At 42.3% G+C, this 19,870-nt stretch overlaps 1 protein-coding gene across 1 annotated transcript in view; it reads left to right on the plus strand.

Annotated features, from left to right (window-relative positions):
• Positions 1-19,601, plus strand: part of LOC121104370 — a 143,097-nt gene extending 123,496 nt beyond the window's left edge. The window contains exon 6 of the mRNA XM_040637089.1: positions 19,352-19,601. Coding sequence (XP_040493023.1) covers positions 19,352-19,379 — 28 coding nt within the window. The 3' untranslated portion in view covers positions 19,380-19,601. The remainder of the gene's footprint in view (positions 1-19,351) is intronic.
• The last annotated feature ends 269 nt before the right edge of the window (positions 19,602-19,870 follow it).

Below are 19,870 nucleotides of genomic sequence, written 5' to 3' on the forward strand. Positions count from 1 at the left end.
AGAAATGAATCAAGAATGACTTGGATTGGGGCGCCTGGGTGGCTCAGTCGTTAAGCATCTGCATTTGGCTCAGATCATGATCCCAGGGTCCTGGGATCGAGTCCCACATCGGGCTCCCTGCTTAGCGGGAAGCCTGCTTCTCCCTCTCCCTCTGCCCCTGCTTGTGTTCCCTCTCTTGCTGTCAATCTCTCTGTCAGATAAATAAATAAAATCTTATTTAAAAAAAAAAGAATGACTTGGATTAACTCAATAAATACCTATTGAGTGTGAGTGCCTGATGTATTTTAATAGCTATGCTAGTCTCTATGGATAAAGCAGTGAGCAAAATGGATAAAAATCCCTCCCCTTGTAGGACTTACATCCTAAAGCATGATTCAGAAGGCTAAGGAGAAGGAGCAAGTGGAGAGGTAATGATTGAAAGTGTAAGATGAGCTCTGTATCCTTATCATCCACAGACTGAACTTGGCACCGAGTAGGCCTTTGGTACAGTTAGTTGACTTGAACATGGGAGGGAGGGTCTAAGAAGAGAACTGAGATGTGGGAGGAGATTTGCTGCGTATATGACAGGTTAGCCTTGGAGAGGGAAGAGTAAATTTGGAAATAGAAGGAAGAATATTTGAGGGAGTTCCCTTGAGAGACATTCACCTCTGAATGGGAGTCACTCCTCTCTGTAAAACAGAAGATGAAGTCTGAGCAGATAAAGGGGAGCATAAAGAGATAAAACATTTGGAACAGCCTTCCCACCCCCACCACCAAAGAAAAGGAAGAAAACCATGAAACATCTACCAGCTCTTAGGACTTTGCTGAGAGAGAAACCCTTCATTTATGATTGCAGCGATCTTTGGCCTTGCAGGTTTTTTCCAGCCAGTCATGGTGAAGAATGCAGTTGGTTAGGGTTCATTTGAGGCTGAGTGAGGACTGGCCTAGAAAGGTAGTGTGGGATAACCAGGGGTGAAGTCTTTGGGGGAATGCTGGTGACTGTTGGTGAATGTTCAAGAGTCCAGGCTCCGTTGGGAGTAAGATGAAACCAGAATGCAGCAAATGATCTGGCAGAATAGGCAAAGAGAGGGTCTGGATGGGAGGAGGTGAGAACTTCCATACTGGAAGGGAAAGAGGAGCGCCTGGCTGGCTCAGTCAGGGGAGCACATGATTCTCTATATCAGGCTTATAAGTTTGAGCGCCACATTGAGTATAGAGATTAAGAGATTTTTTTTTTTTTAAGTGGAAAGATAAAATTACTTGCTGTGTGCTTCCTCTAAGGAATGCCAGGCACACTGTCTAGCCTTCCATATGTTCACTGAGTGAATCTTCATCAGGACTCTTCAAACTAACTACAGAGAGGTTGAGTGTCTTGCCCAAGGTTGCACAGGTAGGACTAGTGGCCCAGACAGCCTTGGCTGCTGCGTCTGTGTGCTTAAGCAGTATGTTCCGCTGCCTTAGGGGGAAGCCAGGTGTGAAAGCTTCTCCCAGGCCACGTAGCTTTGCAATAGCTTCCTGAAGTTGCTGCGCCACCCTTCCTTCTAGGAGAAATATTTGGGGTGGCATGGAAGGGTGCAGTTGACTCTTGCCTCCCTTTTTAAAAATAAGTTTCTGTATTTTAGGCAACAGTGTATTTTATGTGTAGAACTCTCAGTTTTTTCCACCTGCCTTGCTTGTGCCCAAATATCTTTTAATAGGAAACAAAGATGATTTCACAATTAGAGAAGACTAAATGCCTGTCAGTCCATGACTTCTCCGAGCTGCAGCACCTTTATGCATCTGTACTCTTCCCCCCATTAAACTGAGGAGAGCCAGACCAGATTGAGGGATGCAGAGACTGAAGAAAAGCTTGGCTGATGCGCAGTGCTTAAAGGGAGGGGAATCTGGCCATTTGCCTCTTGCCGAAATAGTGGTAGTGTCAGCAGTGGTTTGGCGTGGGGTGAGGAGTTTGTAGTTCCCAGTCTGACAAACAAGACTGTGTTCTTCTGAGGGAGAGTCCCCTTGTGTTTTAGGGTACATTGGCTTTTCTGGGTAACTAGTTGGACTTACGTTGGATGAGGAGTTTAGTCCCTGGCCCTGAGCCTTCCACCTGTGTCTGAGGTCTGTGACGTATCACTCAGAGCCTGGGCCCTTTGCAGATCCAAGGGTGATGCTCTTTGACCCTTGCTTGGAGGCTGTTAGCAGCACAGAGGCTTTGCAAATGAAACATGTAGACCACTTTATCCTTCTCTATGAAGAAGGAATTACTTGTGGAAGCAACAGTGCATATTCATGGTACCTCAGCTTTTGGTTTGCATTCTTTTAATATCTGGCTTTGCTCTGGAGGCAGTTTGGAAGGAAGGCCCTTATATCTTCCATGTCTTCCATGCAAACAAATTTTCATGATTTTAAAAGAAATGACACAGCAAAACCACATAATTTTACATACCAAAAGCTTAGATATTTCAAATATTGAACATATAGAGAAATAGATCATGTGGCATTATTTGCTAGCAATTTTTAGAATCACTCCTGATTCTAGTGTTTTATGTTGAGGCCATGTGTTTGAAATGTTTAACATACTGGGATCTTTGCAGTTCTGCTCGGTTTGCTTCTGGGGACCAGCTTTTTTTTTTTTTTTTTTTTTTTTTTTGTCTTTGTCTTTTTGGTTTCTTTGAAAAACACATCACTAGGCTATCCCATAGTGCATCACATTATTGACACCTGTAGGTGGTTGTTGTTTTTAAGATTTTATTTATTTATTTGAGAGGGAGAGAGCACCAGTGGGTAGAGGGGCAGAGGGAGAGGGACAAGCAGATTCCCCGCTGAGTGGGGAGCCTGACACAGACATGATCCCAGGACCCTGAGATCATGACCTGAGCCGAAATCAAGAATTAGATGCTTAACTGACTGAACCACCCAGGTGCCCCAGGACCTATGGTTTTTAAAAATTGCTTACCTCTAATGGATTTTTATTAATAAGATCTTCTTTTAAATCCTAATATTTAGTCACTGGTACCTGACAGAGATGGTTAGGCAAAAACCAGAGATAACCCTCAGGCCAGGATCAATTGGGGTCTCTAGACTAGTTGGCATCTTTATTTGGAAATCAAAATCGAAAATACAGCCTATTTATTTCTCATTTCTTTCCCCATGAATACCAGTACTATTCTCCTGGGTAAGGGATAAGTTGGCTGCTCATTTTTAGGTCATAGAACTCTTGTTGGTATTTTTTCATGTTTCCCTTGTTTTGGTCAGGGGCAGACACAATTTAAGAAGGCAGTTATGGGGGCACCTGGGTGGCTCAGTTGGTTAAACGTCTGCCTTCAGCACAAGTCATAGTCTCAGAGTTCTGGGATTGAGCCGCATGTCGGGCTCCCTGCTCAGCGGGAAGTCTGTTTCTCCCTCTCCTTCTGCCCACCCCCCCCCCCCGCACTCATTCTCTCTCTCTCAAATAAATCAATAAAATCTTTAAAGAAAAAAAAAAAAAAAGGAAGGCAGTTATGACCCATGTTCTTCTATAGGTTCTCTCTAAGGTTCTGTGTGACCAAACTGGAAAACGCTGCTCTGAATGATACCAAGGTTTTCTGTGAGGCTTCGGGTGGGTTGTGGGTGGGGGTCATGAACTCGTATTCATTGAGTGCCTGTTATATAGCAAGTACTTTCCATTACCTTATTTAGTCCTCATGACATCCTGATGTGGAGAATGGTTTGCTTTTAAGAAAGATGGCATGCCCAAAGCTTGGTAACTGGTCTGGGGCCACATAAAAAAGGACGTGGAGGAACGAGGTGCTGTAACCTCAGAACATGTTCTCTTCCTAGGGGCGCCTGGGTGGCTCAGTCATTAAGTGTCTGCCTTCGGCTCAGGTCATGATTCCAGAGTCCTGGGATCGAGCCCCACATCGGGCTCCCTGCTCAGCGGGAAGCCTGCTTCTCCCTCTCCCACTCCACCTGCTTGTGTTCCCTCTCTCGCTGTGTCTCTCTCCATCAAATAAATAAAATCTTTAAAAAAAAAAAAAAGAACATGTTCTCTTCCTAAGCCTGTGGGAATGCAGTACAGACTAATTTGTTAACTGGATGAATTCCTGTTTTGTAAAGTGCAATGTCCTATGGACTCAGAGGATGGGGGTCCTCAGCACTGCATCCATAATAGATAATGGGGGACAGCAAGGCAAGGACTGATGGCACGCAGAGCAGGAGATTTAGGGGGCAGTCCTGGGTGGTCAGTGAAAGGCATTTTCTTTTCTTTTTTTTTTTTTTTTAAGATTTTATTTATTTGACAGAGATAGAGACAGCCAGCGAGAGAGGGAACACAAGCAGGGGGAGTGGGAGAGGAAGAAGCAGGCTCATAGCAGAAGAGCCTGATGTGGGGCTCGATCCCAGAACACCGGGATCACGCCCTGAGCCGAAGGCAGACGCTTAACCGCTGTGCCACCCAGGCTCCCCGGCATTTTCTTTTCGAGCAGCATGATAGGTTAACTAAAAAAAGAGAAATCACTGAATGATTAAAAACCTGATTTCAGATGATTAATTTAAAAGCCAAATTAATAAAGAGACATTTTAAAAAGCAGTTTAACTTTATCAAGTTTAAGTAGTACTTCTTAAAGTGTAATCAAGTAGAGGAGTTATCAAAGCCATAATGAAGAAAATAGAAATCATTTGTAATTAGATAATAATTAAAGGCAAGTACATGCCCAGTGATTTTAAAGTGCTTGAAAACAATTAGTTTTCTTAAGTAGGTTAAACATCTGGGTTACAAGCTTGTTTACACTATTAATTTACTTAACAAACCTGTTCTTCATAGGTGATGCAAAAGTGAACTTCAGCTTGGCTATCTGATTTACAGCAAGTTCCATTTTAATGGATAGTATTTTTTAAAATTATATTTTTTAACATTTAATTTTTAAAAATATTTTTCTTTTCCTCTTTTCCTTCCTGAACAATTCAGTCGTGAGGCCAGTAGGTAGACCGAGAAGGTCAGTGCCCAAGCCCAAGTAGGAAGAGCAGGCCTTCACACACAGAGAGGGACTGGTGTGTTGTAGCGGAGCCAAAGAGAGATGAGAAGAGTACCCACATAGGGCTGAAGTGGCAGCCTCACTGGTAGATTGGTCAGATTGTATGTATCAATCAGAAGGATTGATCGGATAAGTATGTTAAGGATAATAGGAGCCAGCAATTCTCAGTGTCAGAGAAGAGAGTGTCAGATGTTGAAAAGGAAAAAACTAGAATAGACCCTGTGATATTAGATTGGAATCAGAATGTTGGTGTGGACTCATGGGTTTTAATAAGTATTGATAAATATAAAAATACTATAGATGTAAAATGCGTATTTTTTTAAGATTTATTTTTTTTATTTTTAGAGAAAGCAAGTGAGCATGGGGGTGGGGGCAGAGGGAGTGGGAGATAGAGAATCCCAAGCAGACTCCCCAATGACTCCCCACTGAGCCCGATGCAGGCCTTGATCTCACAACTCTGAGATCATGACCTGAGCCAAAATCAAGAGTCAGACACTTAACTGACTGAGCCACCCAAGTGCCCCTTTACATGTGTATTTATACATACATGCATACATACATTTCTTAGCTCTTCCCATAGAGAGGAAGAGAGTACCTGGGAGCAGCAATACCCCAGCAGTGAGCACATCACAGGCCCAGAGCTTGGCTTCTAAATACCATTTTCTACTAAAAGGAATCCCAGCTTCTGGAAGAATGGCTGATTATAGGATTAAAGCAGGAAAGTTTTAAATGAACCTGGAATATCTCACGCTAGATGTTTTCATAGAATGATGGAAACACTTCAGAAGGACCCAGAAGCCAGTTTGAAGGGGCTCCCACTGGGCCAAATCTGGGGTAATTTGATTATCAAAATTTAAGATGTCAAAGTCATTGATTAAAACCTGTTGAATAAAAGTAAGGGTTCTCACACAGTTTCACCTACTTTGCAATAAAACCTGTGTATGGAGATCTAAATAAATTCAGAGTTCAAGGAATGGGTTATTTAAATTTCAAAGTACCTTCCCACAAAATACCTATTGAATACAAAGAGGAAAAAGACGACAGTGGAGAAATCTGGCAGACACCACCGTAAGCGAGTGATCTGAGTCAATCTCATAGAATGGGACAAATTGAAATTGTGTCACATGATAGGATGCAGTGAGAAGACAGCATCGCTTCAGTGATATTCGTGCCAAGGTACATGACCTGAATCTAATCATGAGAAATATCAGACATACCCAATTTGGGGAATGTTCTACGAATTAAGTGGCCTGCAATCATCTTCAAAATTGTCGAGTCCAAGCAAAACTGAGGAACCATTTCAAACTGAAAGGCACCGAAGAGACAAGTCAGCTAAATGCCACATGTTTCTTAACTGATCCTTTGCTATAAAGACCACTGCTGGGACAGGTGCAGGGGCCTGAAGATTAAATGGGAGGAACATATCAGTATTAATATTCCGATTTTGATAGTTGTGTTGTAGTTAACACAGAAGAATTTTTAAAAGAAAAACATATTAAAGTATTTGGGATGATGAAGCATGAGACTGACAACTTACTCTCAATGGTTCTGGGAGAAAGAGTTCTTTCTTTGTACCACATTTGCAACTTTTCTGAAAGTTTGAAATCATTTCAGAATTTAGAAAGTAATATTCTTGCCTAACAGTCAGATCATGAGAAGTATATAAAATTATAATTCCCCCATTTCTTATTTTAAAATCCCTCCCCACTCCCCCTCAGTTCTACTCCCTGTTAACAACTGATGCATATTCTTCTAGGCATTTTATTTATGTATATAGAGCTGTGTGTATAATATATATTGTAGATTATATTGAGTATGATGTGCCAGGCATGCTGCATTCCTAGGAGTTACAATGGTCAGCAATCAGAAGGCACGGTCCTTGCCCCCTGCCCTGCACCGCCTCCCCCACCATAGTAGCTGTATGGGTGCTATTGTTTCTTTAAGCTCCCTGTCCTGAGAGTCAGTGCGGTGTTGTGGTGGGGGCTTCTGCTCCAAATTGGGATCCCAGCCCTCTGGCAACTGAGAAATCTTACTCATCTTCACTGTGCCCCAGTTTCTTATCTGTAGATTGGAGATGTTACTAGTCCCCATCTAAGAGAATTCTCATTTTGAAAATGACTTGAAACATGCAGTTACCCACACTTATGTGCGGCACGTAGGAAGCACTCAGTAAACGTTAGCTGTTCTGAATATTTAGGTTATTGGTTTTTTACTTTTATAAATACTGCAGTCTTACAATTGCTTTAAATATATTTTTGCATACTTAGCTTTGGAAACTTTTGAAAACCTTTGATTACCTTTCTACCGTGAAGTTTTGCTTTTAATGGATTTGTTAGAGTGCTGTAAAAAACGAGATAGAGTGTGGGTGACACTTGCCTGCAGTTCTCTGCCACATGCATCTGGACCTTGAGCAACATGGAATATGAAATATTGGCTTAATTCCAGATTTCTCTCTGCTCAAGTGTCTCTACTAACATTGTTGCTTTGGGGTTTTTTAAAAAGATTTTATTTATTTATTTGACAGAGAAGTAGGCTCCCCACTGAGCAGGGATTCAATCCCAGGGATCATGACCTGAGTCGAAGGCAGACACTTAAACCGACTGAGCCACCCAGGCAACCCTAACATTGTTTTTATATAGAAATTTCCCAGTGTTCAAATAATTTTAGAATAGTTAGATGAGTTTTGCCCAAATTTGAAAGGATCATTTAATGCAAATCCCTAAGAAGTGTTGTTACTTTTGTCTCAAGTAGTATAAGCCAAGAAAATATTGTATGCCAGGTTTTGAAAAGTTTTCCTAGTGGATTTTGAAAGTCAGAAAATTCATACTTGTTTTAGTTTAGCTAAAGTCACTTAATTTGATGTTTATAGTCCTATATACCCTGCTGCAAATGCTGCTTTAACAACCAAAATAGGCTTTTAAATCCTCCAAATGACTTTTTTTTCTTTTTTTTGCCTCTGGCAGACTTATTTTACAAATGACCAACTTTCTATTAGGAGTTTTAACGAGAATATTTCCACTTATTTGTTACCTTCACATTTGAAAGAAATAACTTATTTTTAGGGCATTATAATTGTAAATGGATTGTGATTTTCCTGCACTCAGTGAAGGAATGTGAGTGAACCATTGCTACCTTTGAGTATGTATAAATTCGTGTAGGAGGAGAAATATGCTTAAGGACTGTGAAGTGGAGGGAGTCTATCTTTCAAAAGGAAAAAAATCAGTTTTTAAAAGATTAGTCTGATTTATGTATTGCTTCAAGGTTATGAATGACTTGTTTCTCAATTTGGGGATAGTAGCCACACTGTTGGATAGTCACCCTCATGGCTTTGTGAAGACGGGGGCGCCTGGGTGGCTCAGTCGGTTGTGCCTGGGTGGCTCAGTCGGTTAAGCGTCTGCCTTCAGCTCAGGTCATGATCCCAGGGTCCTGGGATAGAGCCCCTATTGTGCTCCCTGCTCAGCAGCGAGTATGTTTATCCCTCTCCCTCTGCCCCTCTGCCTGCTTGTGCTCTCTCTCTCAAATAAATAAATAAAATCTTAAAAAAAAAATGTTTCCTCCATGTCCCTGGCCCATATGGATCTCAGGTTCTTACACATGTATTGAAGGGGCCCATACGTAGAATGCCTGCTGGAATAGGAACAGGAGTAGACTGAGTTGGGGGGCCTCTGGTCTTCTGATTATTCATCCGGGAGTTGGTACTGCTGCATATCTCCAAAGTTATAGCCCATCAACCTTGCTTCCATCCTGTCTTTCTTCCCCATTCCTGATGTCTTTTCTTGCTTGCCCTTTTTTTTTTTTTTTAAGATTGTATGTATTTATTTGACAGAGAAATAGTGAGAGAGGGAACACAAGCAAGGGGAGTGTGAGAGGGGAGAAGCAGGCTTCCTGCTGAGCAGGGAGCCCAATGTGGGGCTCGATCCCAGGACCCTGTGATCATGACCTGAGCCGAAGGCAGACGCTTAAAGGCTGAGCCACCCAGGTGCCCCTCTTGCTTGCCTTTCTTGGCCAGATTTTCACTACCCTTTTCCTTTAACAAACTTTTGAATTTAATGAGGAGGATATCAGGCCCGTTTGTTCATTGCCTTAGACTGTGATGAGGCCAAGGTCTGTGTTGAATGAGCTTCAGTTTTGCAGGTTGGCATTAGCTTTCTAGCAGGTTTCAAAAAATGTTGGCCACTGATTATCAACCTGTCTTGTTAAGTATAGTAGAACTGATTATTGGTGTTGACAATGTTGTTTAACAAACTTCACCAGTAGCTAAAACAAAGCACGTTTTTAGTCCTGAACTGTTGGTGCTTCCCAGCCAGCTGTCAGGGCAGTCTCGTGCATCACAAAGACTTCACATGTCACAACATGCCAGGTTTTCCCCACTGCCCAGGTCTGCCTCACCCTCTTAATGGATTCCCATCAGGATTGCTTCTGGCTGTATGACCCACCTTCCTCTTTCCATCAGTTCGTGTCCCACCATTTGCCCTTCCATAACAGAAATCAGCTTCATGAGAATACTGTTTGCTTCTACTTTCATCTCTTCCAGGTATGTCATAAGAATGCAAAAATATACAAGTATGCAATGAAATAGACAAAATTGGGAAGATAGCCCAGTAAACTCTTTAATGATTACTTTAATCAGTGCCACTATGGAAAATCTTTATAGTTACAATAAGTTCTGTATTTGAGATAAAATTTTGAGATCCGGTATCTTCTTTCTTTATATAGCCTTAGGTTCAGCCATCAGAATATTCTCATGTGGTGAGGCCTTCTGCTTCTGCGATTTTATGTTTTGTTTTCGTTTCCTGCCACATGGCAGGTGCAGCTCAGAAGTACCTCCAGAAACGGCTGAAAATTCTGGTCCCATCTTTCTGCAGGGAGTGATCTGGAATCCAGAAGGGCTGTTAGTCGCGGGTTGGGAAGCTAGTGGCTAGCCTCAACTTGGACTCCTGTCTTGTCTCTGTTGCCTATTATGATGTACCTCTCTCCACTTTCCTTTCCTTCCTCAGTTTGCCTTCTTGCCCTTTTCCCACACACATAGTACTGCCTTCTTCAGCCCTCTGCATCTCACCGTTACCCTAAACGAAAGGGAAGGAACGGAAAAGAGAACATTCTAATACAGAACGTTGGGCAAAATCCTTAACTCTGTGTCTTTATGTGTTGCCACGTCTCTTAAGTTTTTAGAGAATATGAATACTCTTTTGTTTTTCATAAACCACTGGTACTGTTCTTAGTCTCTGGGTTCTTGGTTGTTTAATTATAAGAGAAGGAGGTATGGGACAGGATCTTTTAATGCAAATTTTGGTCAGTCCTGTGAAACCTGAGAGTCTACTATTTATTCACAGACCATTAGGGTAAAGTGGGAGCACAGGTCCAATTCTTTTCCTTCTGGTTGAGGATGCTGTGGTTGGTGTCCAGGGCCAGTCATTCCAGAATCACCTGCTGCCACTTTGGTTCCCAGGGACTGGTGGAACCCAGGCGGCGTACATCTTCCCCACTGGTGACCTGCCCTTCTGCTTCCTCTGTTCCACCATATTCAGAAAAAGCCTCCAGGGGCGCCTGGGTGGCACAGTGGTTAAGCGTCTGCGTTTGGCTCAGGGCGTGATCCCAGAGTCCTGGGATCGAGCCCCACATCAGGCTCCTCTGCTATGAGCCTGCTTCTTCCTCTCCCACTCCCCCTGCTTGTGTTCCCTCTCTCGCTGGCTGTCTCTATCTCTGTCGAATAAATAAATAAAATCTTAAAAAAGAAAAGAAAAGAAAAAGCCTTCAAGTGATGAGCTGGAGTAAATGTTATGTGTTGCAAAGCAGTTTGTGGAACTTGGATCTTAATGCTTGCACCACTGTTTGTAAGCATGATGTCTCTCTGAATGATAACATGTGTAACCGACCCCAGGGGCTACCTGGCCTCATTGATGCTCTTTTGTGAGAGTAATTGACTGCAGAGCAACTGCAGAGCTGCCTGCAGCTATCTCGAAGCTCTGCTCTACTTACACCAACCTGCTATTGTTCTCTCTCTGCCGCCGCCGCTGCTGTGCTTTTTATTTTTAATAAGTTGCCAATTACTGGGGTTTTGTAGGGATACCAATAGTTCACTGAAATGGGCATAGGAAAAATGCCATTGCTTTTTAATCTTTATTTTCTCTCATCCAGTGAAATTATTGATATTAAGAAGACTCTAGGAGCTGTTATATTGAAAATACTGATGCATTTTTATCTTACCAAACAGCACTGTCCAATTTATCCATTTTGAAAACAATGTGCAGGCATATGTAGCAAAGGGTACTTTGCCTAGCATACATTAATTTTGATGACGGTGTTAATTTCAGGTGTACTGCACACATGTGATTTAAATAGGCTGGTTAGCTGTTCCCAAGCACTCCCGAACCACACCTGGAGGGTGCTGGGCCTGTGTTTTTGTTTTTTGTTTTTTGTTTTTTCCCCAATTGGTTGGCTTGTTCTCATAGGGAAAATTGTCAATGTGTTTTGTTTGTTTTGTTCAATGATGTGCCCCAAGTGCTTGGAAGAAGTTTAATAAATATTTGTAGCATCACAGAACACAAACAGATGTAATTAAATAAGTAGATGTCATTCACGGATTATTTGTTAACATAAGGTGAGATCATGTTTTTATGCGTTAAAAACTGAGGATTCTTTGGTATGGACTGGAGGTCAAAAGATTACTGGCACTCCGATATGCTGATTCTGTGACTAATATATTAAGAAAGAATTTACGCATAAAACAGTAATGTAATCACCGAAATCACGAGATTAGTCAGATGTTGGCTTGCCCACAGAAGTAGTAATAATCATCAGCCTAGAAGCTCTAGGGTCTGAGTGAGGTCCATTACTGAATCTTGAAAGAGAGTCAGTTAATTTGAAAATTGACATTTAAACATTGAGAATCTCTCTTTTAAGTAATTGAGTAATTATCTGAAAATTGCCCTTGTAACAAACAGAAATAACATTGACTTTTGTGACGTTCTTGGTTTACTATATTTTTTAGTTGTTTTTTGAATGTAATTGTTGAAAGTGTTGAATGTTTATGTCTATAGAATATTTTCTTCTAAATTAATCAGAACAGTAGTTTTGAAACCCTGAATGCAGTATCGATGCTATTTTGATTTGGAAAACCCATCAAGTGAATTTGGGCAGCCTGAGGGGATTTTGATTATTAGGAAATAATAATTCTTCTTGGATTCTGAGGTTAAGGTGGATTTTATTCTCATCTACCACAATACAGGAGACAATACAATGGTTTTTAAGAAATTACGCAGTGGAATCAAATACTGGTTTTTATTTCCAGAGCTACCTCATTGGGTCCTTATCTCTTTAAACCAGTTTCCTCACCTGTAGAATGAGGCTAACAGAATTTAGTGGAGGTTTGAAGATTACATATTTAGGGCAGTGTTTAACACATAATGAGCACTGAAATAGTAGGTATTAATATGGTTATTAAAATGTCTGAGTTCTGGAGGAGATTTTCAGTCAAGAGGTTCCTGACATGAGTATACGATGAGGAACTGTTTCTAAAGATCAGTGTTTCATCTTTTTTATTTAAATGAGTCCCTGTTTAAGAATATAGTTTTTTAAAGTATCATTAGAGTAGCAAGAGAAAATAAAAGAATTTTGGGACTAAACCTAGTAAGGCCTCCATGGAAAAAAAATATTAGGAGACATTAAAATAAGATCTAAATAAGCACAGGGCTTTGTCATGATCGTGGTAAGAAGGCTCAGTAATTTAAAGGTGTCATTTCTCCTCAGATTGGCATTTAAATTCAAAGCAATTCCAATAAAAAGCCCAATAATTTTTTTCTGAAACTTGATAAACTGATTTTAAAATTTATATGGAAGAGAGAACAGAAATAACAAGAGGACTTGCCCTACACATCACTTAACACAGAGCTGGAGAATTAAGGCAGTGTAGTATAACTGTACGGTTAGAGATGGACCAGTGCATCGAGAGTGAAAAGCCTAGATTCAGACTACCACATGTGTATGGAGTCTGTGATAGAAATGGTCTTACCAATCAGTGGGGAAAAGTGACAACTGACACTCAGATTAGCAGAGAGGATGGGCTCTTCGACAAGAGGTGCTGGGATCCTCCATGTGATTGTCTCTGGCAGCTGCCCTAACAAAATCACAAACTGGGTGACTCATAACATCAGAAATGTATACTGTCACTGTTCTCAAGGCTGGGAGTCCAAAATCAAGGTGCTGGCTGAGTGGGGCTCTCTCTGGAAGGCACGGGGAAGAATCTTTCCTTGTCTCTTCCTAGCTTCTGGTGTTTGCTGGCAATACTTGGGCTTTCTTGGCTTGTCACTATAACACTATAATTTCTGCCTCCATTTTCATGATCATTTCCCCATGTATAAGGATCAAATCAGACACAGTGTATACAAAAATAAATATCAAATGGTTTCATATAAATATGAAAAGATTTAATATTTACAGAAACAAATATAGAAGAATATTTGTGATCTTGGGATGGGGATGTTTAAACACAGTGCAAAAGCACAAATCAGGAATGAAAAAAGTTGTTTCATTCATATTTTTTGTAATTAACTTGCATTCATTAAATGACACTGTATTGAAAGTATCTAAGGGAAAATATTTTCAGCACATATTATCAGAAAAGGATTTGTATCCAAATTCATAAAGTACTCTTACAAATTGATAAGAAAAAGATCTAGTAGAAAAATAAAGAAATAAATTTCATGGTAGAAAAAAACCTAAATGGCCAATAAATGTAGGGGGAAAAAATTCAACTTAATTGGTAATCAAGGAAATGCAAATTAAACCACAATGAGATAGCATTTTGTATTCCTCAAATTAGCAAAAACTTAAAAGATTGGAAAATACTGTACCAAGGATTGGTGAGGATATGGGGCAACAGGAATTGTTACACTCTTCTGATGGGAGAGTAAATTGTAGTAATCACTTTGGAAAACAATAACAGTATGCAGTGAAGTTGGAAAATGGACAACGGGTGACCCAGCAGCTTGAGGTATCTGCAATTAACCTGCCTCACTGAAGAACTCTTGTATATATGCTTGTATAGGAGGCGAGTATCTGGATGTTTACACTGTGTGTAGCAGCACCAATTGGAAACCTAAATGTCCATCAAAAGGAGGATGGATAAATATGTTGTGGTATGTTAATGACGGAATTCTGTACAGCATTTACATGAATGAACCGTACACGACATAAATTAATTTCAGGAACATAGTATTGAGTGAGAAAAAGCAAGTCACAGAAGAATAAAATAGTACAAATCCTTTTATAAAAATATATAAAACGAGGGGCGCCTGGGTGGCACAGCGGTTAACCGTCTGCCTTTGGCTCGGGGCGTGATCCCGGCGTTATGGGATCGAGCCCCACATCAGGCTCCTCCGCTATGAGCCGCCTTCTTCCTCTCCCGCTCCCCCTGCTTGTGTTCCCTCTCTCGCTGGCTGTCTCTCTGTCAAATAAATAAATAAAATCTTAAAAAAAAAAAAAAAATATATATATATACATATAAAACGAAAAATATGTTGTTCAGGCTACAAAGCATAGTTAAGGGGTGGTTAACTCACAGGGTAGGAAGGGGTGAGATCATAGAGCCATACAGGGGTCTCTGAGTACTGGGAATGTTCTGTGCTTTAACTGAGTGGTGGGTGCACGGGTGTTCTTTTGTATGCTCTAAATATTTAACAATAGAAACTTTTAAAAAATTACCCCCAGAAGTTTTATTGTTTTTAAGAGTGGAAAAATAACAGAAATGTCAAGTCTTCATCCAAAAAGTAATTCAAGTGCTGAATACTTAATTTTACATGTGTTTTGAATTCTTTGTAGATGAGAGATGCTTGAAACAGGGAGAAGGGAAAGGCAGGCCCAGCGATCTTTGTTTGTCCCATGACTTTGTCATTGGGAAAGCTTGTGCTGCTGCAGACGTGACATTGTGTCCCAAGAGCTGGTGGAAGGGGGTTTTGGTAGCATGTGAAAGCATACTCACACGTTTAGCAAAGCAACAATATGCCCATCTCCTTTTCATTTTCTTTTTTCTTGGCATCTAAGTAATTGAACCAGATGGAAAAATATTTCTTTCCCACTTTAGGTTCTCTTTCAGCGCGTCAGCCATTAAATTTTACTGTCCCTAATCTCCTGTTGATAAAACTTCAAAATGTGAGTAGCTAAGAGAGCCCTAGTTTATTCTAGTCAAAGCTGATCGCAGCCTTCCTTTAGAACGTTCACTTTCCCCCTAAGTTCTCCAGCACAGAAGCTGTAATGACAGCTTACTCTGGTCCTTTCTATCCAAATCATGTACTTAATAGAAAGTAAGAAGAAAATAAATGAAACTAACTTTTCCTTTCTTCCAGCCGTGTTTGGACGTGTAGTCATCTGGCTGGTGAGAGAAAAAGCCCAAACCCTCATCTTACCAAAACAGTAGAGAAAATTCAGTGTTAAGCAAAAGAAAAAGTATAAATGAAGAACGTGGGCTTGGGCATTAGGCAGACGTAGGTTTAAGCCTCAGCGCTGCCATTTACTATGTGTAAAACTTTGTAATTTACTTAAAGTCTCTGAAACTCAAATTTCTCACTTTAAAATGGGAATAATCATAGTCCCCAGGGCGTAAAGGACTGAAGGACTAACACATCTAAAGCACCCGGACGGACACTCTTGTTCTAGGACTGGTCCTAATTTTCATTAGGGACCAGCTATTCCTCCCGCCTTCCTGGCTGCCCCTCAGGTTTCACAGGGCATGTCTCTTTTCCTGCCATTTAAGTAGTTATGTGAGCATGGCAAATCACAGAAAATCTTTGAAATGGTTTCTTCAACCCTAACACAGAGATGGCAATATCCGTATGACAATTTCGCTATGCAGATCAGTCAAGTGAGATGAGACAGCAGGCATGAAGATGCCATGTCCTCGCTGACATACTCAGGGACATAGGCGCTGAGAAATGTTCTCCCTACCTAGCACCCAGCACTGTTCCCCGTCCCCCACCCCCAGCAAGCCTGTGAATGTTGTCTGTTGAACACACAGAGTTTGGTCTTTATAAAATAGCTTTGAAACAGTCTTTGCTTAAAATTGGTAAGGGAGTTTGTGGATCCATTTCTGCTTCCAGATTTATTGAGAGCTAATAGCATTTTGGTCAAAATTATTTTCTCTAGCATTTGTCAGGCATTGCTTTCAGTGGTTAAAACGAGTAGATGAGTCGGACACTCCCTAAATGTTCCTCTTTGCTGCAGTAGTTCAAGTTGTAAATCAAGGTGAGGATTGGGAACCGTTAACCTACTGTTGGTAACAAATGTCCTTTCATACGCACCTTTCCTCGACCTTAACGCAGTTAATTACAAGGAAGATGTAATAGTTTTAAATGCTGTGGTTTGCTAAGATTTATATCATCCTCGGCTTTGTCCTTTGCCATCCTCTCTTCATGCTCCCTGGATAAACTTATTACTCGTGGGACCTGGGTTTTCACCTTGGCACTTTGGGGCTCCTGACTCCTGTTACATCTCGACCTCTCCTCTGATGCGTTTCCAAGCTCTTACTCAACAGGTCAGTCTGGGCACCCCATGGGCACACAAGTTTTACCACATCCCAGTCTGAACTCGGGCTCTCCTTTGCACCTCCCCCAGCCCCAGACCTCTGTCCTTCCTCCTGTGTGCTCTCTCTTGATTGATGGCCTAGTCTTACCCAGTCACCCTAGTCTGGGAACCTGGAAGCCATCCTAGACCACAGTTTCTAAACCTCAGAACTGACACTTGAGGCCGGATAATACTTTGAGGGGCCAGCCCCATGCATTGTACGGTGTTGAGCAGCTGGTCCCCACCCACTAGATGCCAGTAGCACCCTGTCCCCATGACAATCAAATGCGTTTCCACACATCAGCAGATGTCCTCTGGCTGGCAAAAACACCTCCTTTGAAAGTGACCATCTTATACCTTTCTTTTTCTTTTTTCTTGTTTAGTCAATCATTAAGCCTTTTTTTTTTTTTTAAAGATTTTATTTATTCGACAGAGATAGAGACAGCCAGCGAGAGAGGGAACACAAGCAGGGGGAGTGGGAGAGGAAGAAGCAGGCTCCTAGCGGAGGAGCCTGACGTGGGGCTCGATCCCAGATCGCCGGGATCACGCCCTGAGCCGAAGGCAGACGCCCAACCGCTGTGCCACCCAGGCGCCCCATTAAGCCTTTTTGATGATTGCTCCCTGAATATCTTTCTAAGATTTCATCTTTCCTCTTCATTCTCATTGTGCCTGCCTTAGTTCAGGTGCTTTTCTCTTGACTGAACTATTTGAGTAGTACTGAGAACACCCCCTGTATTGAGTACCTGACATGAGTAAGACAACGTGTTCCGCGCTTCACATGTGTCCTCTGTAATCCTGACCACAGACTTTTTGCAGGGAACCTCAACCCTGCGCAAACCTTTAAACCGATAGAGGAACTGACTGGCCTGTGTTACTGGGAAGCCTGGGGCCCCACCCTTTTCTGTCTCCCTAGGCTGTGCTTTTGCTTCAGTCTGACAGGCTCTCCGTGCAGAGCCACCGGAGGCCCTGGCAACTCCAGCCCTGCCTTGTCCTCGCAGCCCTCCGTCCCAGAGAGGACAGCAGGGGGATGTTGTCAGGAAAGCTCTGGCAGCTGTCCTCCGAAGAGGCCAGTCCCTCGCCCCCAACAAAATGTGTAGGGAGATACCCCTTTATGTGAAGGAAACAGGGACCAGGACCCGTGTCCAAGGTCGTGTGCTGGGTGGAGCTGGCTGGGCTCTGAGCCTGAAGTCTTCCCTTACTGTGTGCTGCCTTCTGACTCACCTGTCCTTCTGTCTGTCTCTTCTCCTGCCAGGTAGCCTTCCTCCACATGGAAAGCTTGCTTTCTGACATGGAAACGTGGTTGTTTCATTACTTTGCTTACTAGATTGCTTCAGCAGTTCCTCACTAAGATAAAGTTCAAATTTAGCCAGAGAGACAAAGCCCTTTGTACTAGCCCCTGCTTATCTTAGACTTATCGCCTGTCATTTCCCTCATTGTACTTAAGACTCCAGCCACTCACTGCCTCAGATTGTCGTGCTTTTGCAGTTTCCTCAGTCTCGTGGTCAGGATCACTGGGAAATAGACCTGTGTTTGAATCTTGGCTCTCCCACCTACTAGCTCCGTGACCTTGAACTGTGCCTGGAATGCCCCACTCACCTTGTCCCCCTGACTGAAGTCCGTTCCTTAAGACTCTGAACATGTCCTTGCTGGAGAGGCCTTATTGGCTTCTTAATGTCTTCCCTGTCTTAACCATTCCATTCTTAGCCTCTGCACATACTGCTGTTGGCACTTTCATTAGTGTCGTCATTGCCAGCATTTATGATTTTTTTAAAAGCATACCTTTGGGTACAGATTAACTTGGGGTTTTTATGGCCTTTGGGTATGGACACAGGCCAAGGTTGTGGTCTCTGTCTGCTGGGTTTCTACATGCTTCCAGCATGCATCAGCTTCCCTTGTGGCTGTGGCTTTGCTCCTGCCTATGTGCCTTGCCTTTCACCAGCTGGATATTTCTCATTTCTTTTAAAAATAGTCTTTAGCAGGGCTGTCCAGTAGAACTTTCTGCAGTGATAGAAATACTCAGTATCTGTGCTGTCCCGTGTGGTGCCCTGTAGCCACATGTGGCTGTTGAACATTTGAAATGTGACTGGTGCAACTGGGAAACTAATTTTCACATTTTATTTAATTTTAGTCAATGTAAATGGCCACGTGTGGCCAGTGGCCACCATATTGGGCAGCTCAGGTCTTAACTGTTAATAGCTTAACCCTTCCTATTAAATGAGACTACGTCTTCTCTCATTTATAACTTCTGATATTTCCTTCTCCAGCTCTATGGAAAACTGCTGTATATTTCAATGCCTGCTGCATCTCGAGTAATAAACTTGTGTTAAAACTGAATAAAGTACTTAATGCCACTGAACTGTATGCTTAAAAATCGTTACAATGGGGACGCCTGGGTGGCTCATTCGTTAAGCGTCTGCCTTCGGCTCAGGGCATGATCTCAGGGTCCTGGGATCGAGCCCCACATCGGGCTCCTCCACTGGGAGCCTGCTTCTTCCTCTCCCACTCCCCTGCTTGTGTTCCCTCTCTCGCTGGCTGTCTTTCTGTCTGTCAAATAAATAAATAAAATCTTTAAAAAAAAGAAATCGTTACAATGGGGGCGCCTGGGTGGCTCAGTCGGTTATGCATCTGCCTTCAGCTTGTGGTCCCAGGGGCCTGGGATCAGCCCCACATCAGGCTCCCTGCCTAGAGGGGGGTCTGCTTCTCCCTCTCCCACTCCCCCTGCTTGTGTTGTCTCCCTCCCTCTCTCTCTCTCAGATAAATAAATAAATCTTTAAAAAAATAGTTACAACGGTGAATTTTATGTCACAAATTATTTTTCACAGTAAAAAACAGAGAGTGCCTACATGGTGAAGGGACGCGAAGCCTGCAATGAAGGACATCACGGAGGTTTTGCTGAGGAGGCTGCACCCTGAGTCTAAAGTATGAGGAGTGGTCCAGGGGAAGGAGGTGGTCAGTAGCTTCCTGCCCTGGAGGTGGAGAGGCAGGAGAGCCGCCGGTGCCGGGCCTGGAAGAGCTCCGAATGGCAGGCTCCAGAAATGAGGCTTGGTCTGGAAAGTCGGAGCGATTTTAAGCAAGCAAAGGCATGTTTGGATTTTATTTTTATAAAAATCACTCTGGCTGCTCTGTGAAAAAAGTGTCAAAGGGGGGGCAAAACCGGATCATTGGAGACATCATCAGGCTAATAATACCAATTGCAAGGATAATAATAATAGCAGCTAACATTCCATGTTGCAGTGATTCAGGAGGAGAAGGGGAGAACCTGGGAGTGTAGGGATCATACGACTAGTATATGGTGGGGTTGTAATGCCATCTCTTCCTTGAAAAATGAGATTTCCTTTTCT

Source organism: Ursus maritimus, unplaced genomic scaffold (assembly GCF_017311325.1).
Source record: "Ursus maritimus isolate PB19 unplaced genomic scaffold, ASM1731132v1 scaffold_21, whole genome shotgun sequence".
NCBI classification, from domain to species: Eukaryota; Metazoa; Chordata; class Mammalia; order Carnivora; family Ursidae; genus Ursus; species Ursus maritimus.